Source organism: Morus notabilis, unplaced genomic scaffold, assembly GCF_000414095.1.
Source record: "Morus notabilis unplaced genomic scaffold, ASM41409v2 Scaffold783, whole genome shotgun sequence".
NCBI lineage: Eukaryota > Viridiplantae > Streptophyta > Magnoliopsida > Rosales > Moraceae > Morus > Morus notabilis.
The window spans coordinates 725182-734339 of record NW_010366150.1 but is presented as its reverse complement, the minus strand read 5'-3'; the positions used below and the strand labels follow the sequence as shown (position 1 = coordinate 734339).

The following is a 9158-nucleotide window of genomic DNA, read 5'->3' as shown; positions in this document are numbered from 1 at the left end:
ATCTTTTTGAGAAAATTGAATTTTATTATTAAAAAATACATACTTTTTAATTTTAATATAATTTTGGCATAAGTTTGACCTTCTAAAAACGCGTAATATAAATACAGCTGCAAATTCCCACTTTAACTCCTTTTTTGATAATAATTTTTTTTTTTTAAAAAGCTAAAAGAGAATTTTCAAAACAAATGGAAAAAAGCCACAGGGTTCCACGCTATCCTAACGCGAAGTTGGAAAAGCATATAAGAAGGCCCCAAAATCCACACCCGAAGCAAATCTTAACCGCTCGTAGTTCTCATCCAACGGTCGGAATCGTCTATCAACGTCTCCCGAATCTGCCCCACGCCCCACTCTCGAGGCGTCCCAATTCCTCCTCCCAAAAACTGCCTCACTGTGGTATTCCTCCAGCCGAGGGGAACAAAAAGACCTAGAGAGAGAAAGTAGAGAGAGAAAGAGAAAAACCCCCGAAAGAAGGATTTTGGAAGAAACGCAGATCTCTCTCTGGATGGTATAGGTTAGATTGTGTTCCATCAATTTGGCGCTCTCTTATTTTGCATTAGAATTTGGGTATTAATTTGATTTCTCTTTTGTTTTTCATATCTTCTTGTAAAAAATATATATTAAAAAAACCCTTTTTTATCTCTGAGGATTTGTTAATGACGTATTTTTCCGCAATTGGTAGACAATTTATGTACCCAAAATAAAATAAAATTCTAGTTACTGTATTTACCAGGACTGTAGATGATTATTATTATAGTATTATTGAGTGCTAGATTATCACTTGAGGACAATAAATTGTATTGCTTTTAGTTCTTAAAAGAGAAGCATGGTGGGCAGTTCCAAAATTTCTAGATAATCAATACCCAGAAGTTGTTGTTTTTAAAACTTATTTTTAAGTTTATTTTTTGTATGGCTATGAGTGGTGTTGAATTGATGAGTTAGTTATTTCTCAAAATAATACGTGTTACTTGTTCTAGCTTATATTGTTGTGTTCAAATCAACTTCCACTACAATGAATTTTTTTGGCGCGTTAATTGTTAAAAATAAGTAGTTGAGCTCATTATGTTTGATAACATGTATTTTTAGTCCAAGTCGTAATTTATTTCTGATATGAAGTGAACAATTCAATACTTTACATATCTGAATATAATGGTTTTGCCTTTTTTACATGAGATGATGATATGCACTCTATGATTATAGTTCCTTTATTCCTTCGGTTATTAATTATGCACTCTTTCTTTTCTATCTTTTTCAGGAAGATATTATCTCTTATACAAAAATATTATCCATCTTTACTCTTATGATATTTGATGAGACAGTTTTCTTTCCTCAAAGAAAATTTATTGGTTATTTTATTTGCTTTTTGCTTCTTTATTTCTTCATCGCATTGTCTTTGAAGTTCTTTATTTTGCAGGTTTTGTGAACTTCTTTTGACTGAAAGGTGCCTCTTTGTCCAGTGAATTACATCGGTTTTGGTCTGGACTCTGGAATATATTCCTTCCTTCAATAATGGAAGAAGGACTTTCTAGCTTTTGGGGTCCTGTCACAACCACTGACTGGTGCGAGAGGAACTATATTTACTCCTCCTATATTGCAGAGTTTTTCAACACCATATCAAACATCCCATGCATTGTTTTGGCACTCTTTGGTCTTATAAATGCTCTAAGACAGCGGTTTGAGAAGAGGTTTAGTGTCCTCCACATATCTAATATGACACTTGCCATTGGGAGCATGATTTATCATGCGACTTTACAACGTAAGTAAGTATCTTCCTCTTCATTTTTCCGTCTTCTCTTCCATTAGCTTCGCTTATGTTTCTAAATCGGTTAATACTGGACTTACGCTATTGATCATATAATATAGGTTAAATGGATCCCTATGTTTTGTTTTTGAGATATTGCGTTGATTTTATATCTAAACAGTGAAAAAGATTTTAGTTTTTGCTCTAGTCCCTAGTGTAGTGAATAGGTAATTATTCTCAATCACTTTGATGGAAGTTTCTTTCTTTTTAGCCTTTCTGCTTGCCTGCTAGTGTAAATGAAGTAAGAACTATTCTTTGAACTCTTTTTAGTTAGCTTTATAGTAAAGTCTTGCTTTGTATAGAAGATGGAAGTTTTGTTCCCTCGCCTTGGCATCAAATGAAAGAGGATAGAGTTTGTGGAACATGTAGACTTCGCTTGAAGGGATTCTATTTATTGTTTCTACTTATCGGAAAGTAAATATTTTCAAACCAAGACATTTTCTTAGATCATAACACTGTACAACTGAGTTGAATTTACTGATATTTTCTTCGTTAGTTAAGTACTCTGAGCAAGGTGAAATTGGTGAAATGCTGCATATTGCCTGTACTACATTTGCCTTTGCGCACTGATAAAGTGTAAAACAAAATCTGCATATGCATGCTGTTTCTAGATTTGTGATTTCCGTCGGGATGTACTCATGCTGGAAAGATTGTGATGTCAATATCGGAATGTCATGACTAATTCATCCACCAAGGCAATTTAAAATTGTCAATAATTTTTCATTTGTTTCCAGACAACAGCAAGGCGATGAAACACCAATGGTATGGGAAATGCTCTTGTATATCTACATCCTCTACTCTCCAGATTGGCATTACCGGAGCACAATGCCAACCTTCTTGTTCCTTTATGGTGCCGCATTTGCTGTTTTCCATTCACTAGTTCGCTTTGAAATCGGCTTCAAAGTGCATTACGTGATCCTGTGCCTACTCTGCATCCCTCGGATGTACAAGTACTACATACACACAAAAGATGCACACGCAAAGTGGCTTGCAAAGTTGTATCTCGGCACCATATTCGTTGGAAGTCTTTGCTGGCTCTTGGATCGTCTGTTCTGCAAGAACATCTCCAGTTGGTTCATTAACCCGCAGGGTCATGCTCTGTGGCACGTCCTTATGGGGTTCAATTCTTATTTCGCCAACACGTTCTTGATGTTCTGTCGTGCTCAACAACGGGGATGGAATCCAAAAGTGGTCCACTGCTTGGGGTTATTGCCTTATGTGAAGATAGAGAAACCAAAGACCCAGTGAGTGAATTTGTTGCGCTGGAAAACAAGCTCTCTCTCTCTCTATTTCTAGCTTTACCACTCAAATATTTTGAAGTAGGTGTATTCTTTGCTTTGTTTTACTTGACGGATGTAAATGATAGTTTTGAGTTCATGCAATCATTCTTATGCTATAGAACTGGTGTTTTTGTCGAGCAAATGAGAAAAGGGTATTAGAATTGTTTTATTTCTACCATACTGTGTATCCAGTTAGTATTGGAAAAGGGGGGCTTTGAGACACAACAAAAGGTTATTTTATTTATTTTTTTAAATAAGAAAAAAAGAGAGATCAGGGATTTTTTTTATTATATGTTTTTAATCATTCCAATCCGATTTGTCATTTTATAATCTTTAGACTCGATCACTGTCCCAATTTAGATGGTCATAAGAGTAAATTCTTTGGATAATTGTTGAATCCTTTTGAGATAGGTTTCGCATATTCTCTTTTCATGACGCTTATGGTAAAGGATCCTAATCTACTTCTGATCTCACTAGTCATTTTCCTTTGCTTGGCGTAATTTTTAATGGCGCAGCAGCGAAATTCAGAACCAATTAGCAAACGAGATAGCAAAAATCCCAAAACCATAATAAGAGTTGCATTTTGACTCGAGAAGAAAAAGTGTCGCATCGATCATACCGGTAGAGATGGAAAAGGAAAGAACCCTTAGTTTTTCAAATCTCAGCAAAATATTTAACCCTAAAATAATATCCCAAACAAGCAAGATTTTAATTTTTTTGTACAGCACAAGCTAAATGGGTTATTCTTCTGTTGTCTTCCTTCATATCATAAGATCAATCAAACTTGCGCCCCACAAAGTACCTTCCAAATCTATTCTGCAGCCGTCTCAGGTGTTCTCTTATACCTAAACAATGAGAATGTGTGAATTTCTCGTCTAGTAGGAAATATATATCAAATGATATTGACATCAACTAAGAAGAGTACATTACAAAAATTAGATTTAGCCAAGCAAACGTTTTCTTAGACAAAAATCTCTACCAGAGAAATAAGGAACTTGAAAAGGGCCTTATAGGGGTGTTGAATCAACAATTGCTTCTAGTATTCTCTTTTCCAGATCAGGTTGGTCAATCCACACAGAACTTTGCCCGCGTAAGAGCTCGTTCTTCTCTTTCTTCTTTTCTTCTCTACGCTTCTCTTTCATCCTCCAATTTTCAAGCTTCTCTGCTCTTTCTTTCAACTGCAAAGTTCAAAAAGACGTATCGCAAATTTTGACAATGGAAGCAACAAATCCGATAACAATTAAGAAATGACGATCTTTTAGTGAGATTAAAAAAAAGGACAAAAAGAATACCTGATAATGCACTATTTGATATAAAAAAAAGGATAAAATCATTTTGATACCCTGTGTCATAGCAAAACATGCTCTTGGACTGTGTTTTTTATAATATTAAAATGATATCCTGACGTTTTAAAATAATCTCCTTAATACCCTAAAGCTGATTTTTGGGACATGTAATGTCCAAACTACTCTTCCTATTAATTAAATAGAAATCAACTTTTTAAAAAAATCTAAAATATTTTAAAAGATCTTCTGGTTAATTAAATAGGATAGTACTAAGATCATTTTACGTTTCAAAAATCAACTTCAGGATACCAAAAATGTTGCAGTACCGCTTTAGTATTATAAAAAACACAGGGTACCAAGAGCATGTTTCGCTAAAAGACAGGGTACCAAAATGATTTTATCGTTAAAAAAAAAAAAAGGCTGAGTTGGTGCCATGGCATTCCTAAAGCAAAGCATCATACGCACAAGTAAACTAGGAGTTGCATCTGTCAACAAGTTAATATAAATTTCGCATCTCTCAAACTACAATGCAAACAATAGTACTCACAACTAATTCGAAGAATCCACTGCAAAAACTATTAACTCTGTATCACCTAAATAAAGACGCTGAACTTATGCAAGCAAGTATAACCTGCTTCAGATTAGATACCACACTTACAATAACAAAACAAGAAACTATGGTCTTACAAATATATTCATTAAGCAGCTTCTAACTGCAATTCACCTTTTCCACAAAACCTAGTATACTCCTTAGTCTTTACAAAAATGCCCGAAGAATGCTCTTCTTCCCCAGCTCTGAGGGGGTTAAGTACATCCTTCTGCCTAATTGAAGCTTAAATACAATGCAGACAACATATCTATTACTGAATTTTTATACTTCTGCGAAAAAACAACTAGATTGCCTAGGTCTGAACAAGCCTAGAATAAGAAATCTGGTTGATATTTAAAACATTTTTTCCCATCATGTTTAAGACATGACGAATAGATGAACACCGATGAAATTGTCAGTGGTTGTTTGTGAGCCGATGGTTGTTTGAGAGGAGAAAGAGGGAGGAATGAATTGGATTAGAAATTTCAAATTCTTCAAAGAACCCTGCTTTTCTTCATATTAAAGGAGGCAATTTATACCAAACACGACACTAGAAAGGCCCCCCAACCTCTCTAGTTTCCTCAGCTTGTTTCTTACTTTCCTTTCTATTTTCATTTCCTCTTACCAAACACAACGTTAATTCTCACTGGAAAAGAAAAGGCATTGTTCAAGAGAGTAAACAATGCCTTTTATATATATAACATTCGAATACCACATATATTTCAACTTTGGAATATCTACTCTACTGAAAGAATAGATTTTGATTTCAAACAATTCTAGTAAAACAAAATACTTGTATAAACATAAAGACTAATCCAACCTTTTCTGTTTTAATGTTCGTTCAGAAATCTACCCAGTAACTTCGTATAAAACACAATAAGCCAAAGATTTCTAATTTTGTTTTCCCTCCCATGTCTTCCTTCACTTTCCCCAAATCTTTCTCAGCAAACCAAACAGAAAAAGTAACCTAAAATCAAATTCTTACGACCATTTCCACGACGATCCATCAAATAATCAAAATGAACCGAATACCGAAGAACAAGAACAAAACAATAGAACATTCATAACCTAAAATCTCCCAAACCACCATTAGAGAGAGAGAGAGAGATAGAGAGAGAGAGAGAGGACATACTAGGGTCTGATGCAACTCCTCCTGGAATTTCTGTCGCTCGTGAGCCCCAACCTTGGCGGCCTCGGCCTTCTGCTTCTTCCTCTCCTCGTTCTGCAACCTGAGGGCCTCCTTGCGACTCTCGTCCTTGCGAAGCTTCTCGAGCCTCATGAGCTCGACCTCCTTGATGTACTCCTTGCGAAGCTCCTTGACCTGCTTGGCGTAGTCCCTCCGGAGCTGCGCGAGCCGCCTCTCCGCCTCCCTCGGGTCCTTCGGAGCCTCCCAGCTTCCGAGGAAGGGGTTCACCTCTAGGTACTGGTGATTCTCGCTGTGGTTGTTGCGGGGCGACGGCTTTGGGGCGCTGCTGGTCGAGAAGAAGCGGAGAGTTCTGGTGATTTCGGTCGTTTTTCGGTGCAGAGAACGAGAAGACGCCATTGTTAGACAGAACGAGAGTGGAAGAAGAGAGTAATGGAGTTTTTTTTCTCATTTTCTTGCGTAGGACTGAGAACTGGGAGTAGGGCTCGTTTTAAGGTTTGGGCCAAGCCCAATAATAAGCTTAAAAGTGAAGAGAAAAGGGAGAAAGAAGGAAATAGGCTAAGACTGAGATGAATTAAAATTAATAGGCTAATAGTTTATATAATTTATCTGGTTATAAACTATAACTTGATAAGTTATTGTCCATAATTATTTATAACTTATCTGGTTATGAACCATAACTTGACAAGTTATGGCCTATTAATTTCTATAACTAAAAATGGGTCTATATACTTTCTTAAGCTTTTCATATTAGCCTATTTTTTACTATTTTCCAAGAGAAAATTTCACGCATTGACCCTTTTAACTTTTCAGGATTTTTACCCTTTTGATTATAAAACCCCTTTTAGAATACGTACCGTATTGTATTATATTGTATTATATCGTATTATATTATATTATATATGTTATATAAATTTTATATGATACAGTATTTAGTTTGTAAGAAGTTACATTATACTATGTTTATTGTCATAACATAGCTCGACTTCAATCTCAATTCAAATGCAATATTAAGAGCGGGCAACGAATAAAGTAGAGTTGCTCAATATGGGTATTTTTGTAAAAAAAATTTTAAAAATGAGGTCAATTTGTAATTTTTAAAAATTGATGGGTAAAATTATAATTTAGAAAAAGTTTTAGGGTCAAAATATAATTTTAAAAAATTTAAAGGGTCAAAATATGAGTTTAAAAAGTTTGAGGGCCTAAAATTAATTTTTCAAAAATTAAGGAATCAAAGGGTGCGTTTGGAATTGTTTCCAAAACGTTTTTGTTTTTTGTATGAAAATGAAAACAAAAACGTATTTTTATTTTGGAATCATTTCTGAAAATGCGTTTGGTAGTTTTATTCAGAGATTGATTTCAGTTTTAAAAAAAAACTGAAACTGCGTTTGGTGGTTTAATTTTTAAAAACATGTAATAATGGGTGCGTTTGGAATTGATTCCAAAACGTTTTTATTTTCTGTACGAAAATGAAAATGAAAACGTTTTTAGTTTTATTTTTGAATTATTTCTAAAAATGCGTTTGGTAGTTTTATTTAGAGATTGATTTCAGTTTTAAAAAAAACTGAAACTGCGTTTGATGGTTTAATTTTTGAAAACATGTAATAATATATTAAATAAATAACATTATTAAATATATTAAATAATAATATATTAAATAAATATATTAAATAAACATATATAATACAAAAACGGTTTCAGAAAAGAGGGAAGAAAATGAAAAAAAAAAAAGTGAAATCCGTTTTTCAGAAAACAGAAAACGAAAATGAGAAAATGAAAACACCTTTTCTTCGTTTTCTGATTTCCACAAAAAGACAAACATTTTTGGTTTTGTTTTTAAAAAAAAATTGCACCAAACACGTTTTTAACACCCGTTTTCATTTTTTTGCTTTGAAAACCGTGAAAAATGAAAATGAAAACGCAAACAAACGGGCCCATAGTTTCTTTTAAAAATCTTCTTACGATCGATTAGTCTTTTCAATAACTCATCACGGATCAAGGTATGTTTTCTCCTTAATTATTGAATTGTGAAAATCATATAGTTCTAAGATTTTGGGCATTATCGTTTATGCAAAATTATTATTTTATTTGCATAATTAAAGAAAATCTTAAAATTTTTCGAAATAGATTTTTAGCAAACTGGATTAGCTTTTTGTATAATTTCGACTTTAAAAGTGAGTTTTGATTTTGTTGATTTTAGTTTCTATTCAAAAATGTTTTTTCTTTTTATGAGAATGGATCGTGGACGACCTCAAAGTTGGGTCGCAGATATGAGGCAGCGCCCAGCGTGTAGGCTCATCAGGGTTGGGCGGCACGATGCAAAGGTTGCATTCGCTGGAGGAGGGTGAGCCTGATGTCATCGTCTCTAGTGTTCGCTAGGTTTTGCGAAAGGGGTTTGACACTGTAAATATTTGTGAAGGTTGCCGTTGCAAGAGGGGAGGTGGCATAAGGACTAGATCGGAAAAGCTGAATTTTTTTTCTCTTGCTCATTGATATGTACTGTTAAATTTATGATTTTGATTCTACTATAGTGTTCTACGGAAAAATACCATATTTATCTGTAAATATGACCTCCAACATCGGTGTAGACGCCTACGACCTCTAAATACCGTATTTATCTGTAAATACCAAATACAATTGCTAACACTGGCACTATGGCCAGCAATCGGTAAATACCATTGTCTCCTTGAGTCTCACATTAGTATTTTCATTCTTATTTTTTTCTCAAGTATGTCTCTAACTAAATATTTTTTTCCTTATAAACCTCTTAAATAATATTCTTCATAAATAATTTATTTTCTAATTTGCTCCACTAAAAACTTTGTTTTCCCTTTTTTTTTTAATGAACTTTGTTTTCCTTTTAATTACGCTCTACTTAAGTTTTTTTATTTTTTACTTTTTGTCAAACTAAACTCTTAAGAGAATACTAAATCAATAAAAAAATTGAAGAAAATTTAAATCTTTATATGCAAAAAATATAATACGTTGAATATATGCGTGTAGTGTAGCGCATTATATCATCTAGTATTGATGAGTGAGTTTTACTCGCTCATTTAGTATC

General features: G+C 34.0%; 2 protein-coding genes across 6 annotated transcripts; one reads left to right on the top strand and one right to left on the bottom strand.

Annotated features, from left to right (window-relative positions):
- The first annotated feature begins 204 nt into the window (after positions 1-204).
- On the top strand, positions 205-3365 carry LOC21404485 (alkaline ceramidase). Of its 5 annotated transcripts, none has more exons than XM_024173095.1 (3): positions 205-505; positions 1455-1757; positions 2533-3365. In XM_024173095.1, the coding sequence occupies exons 2-3, from the start codon at positions 1507-1509 to the stop codon at positions 3044-3046; spliced, it is 765 nt and encodes a 254-aa protein (XP_024028863.1). In that variant the 5' UTR covers positions 205-505; positions 1455-1506; the 3' UTR covers positions 3047-3365. The 5 variants fall into 5 exon arrangements, with proteins under 5 accessions (XP_024028863.1, XP_024028862.1, XP_010107813.1 ...); XM_024173094.1 differs by having other exon boundaries at positions 206-505; positions 1412-1757; XM_010109511.2 differs by having other exon boundaries at positions 206-511.
- Positions 3366-3660: 295 nt separating this feature from the next.
- Positions 3661-6573, bottom strand: LOC21404484 (UPF0329 protein ECU05_1680/ECU11_0050). The gene is made up of 3 exons (XM_010109510.2): positions 6086-6573; positions 4058-4256; positions 3661-3923 (listed from the first exon to the last, which is right to left on the bottom strand). Exons 1-2 carry the CDS (start codon positions 6494-6496, stop codon positions 4086-4088), a joined length of 582 nt encoding a protein of 193 aa, XP_010107812.1. The 5' UTR covers positions 6497-6573; the 3' UTR covers positions 3661-3923; positions 4058-4085.
- Between the last annotated feature and the right edge of the window lie 2585 nt (positions 6574-9158).

Bases quoted from the DNA above. Each gene is read 5' to 3' on its own strand.
- LOC21404485 (XM_024173095.1), top strand. From the start codon at position 1,507: ATGGAAGAAGGACTTTCTAGCTTTTGGGGTCCTGTCACAACCACTGAC. The intron at 1,758-2,532 runs GTAAGTATCTTC...ATTTGTTTCCAG, and splicing joins CATGCGACTTTACAACGTAA to ACAACAGCAAGGCGATGAAA.
- LOC21404484 (XM_010109510.2), bottom strand. From the start codon at position 6,496: ATGGCGTCTTCTCGTTCTCTGCACCGAAAAACGACCGAAATCACCAGA. The intron at 4,257-6,085 runs GTATGTCCTCTC...TGAACTTTGCAG, and splicing joins AGGAGTTGCATCAGACCCTA to TTGAAAGAAAGAGCAGAGAA.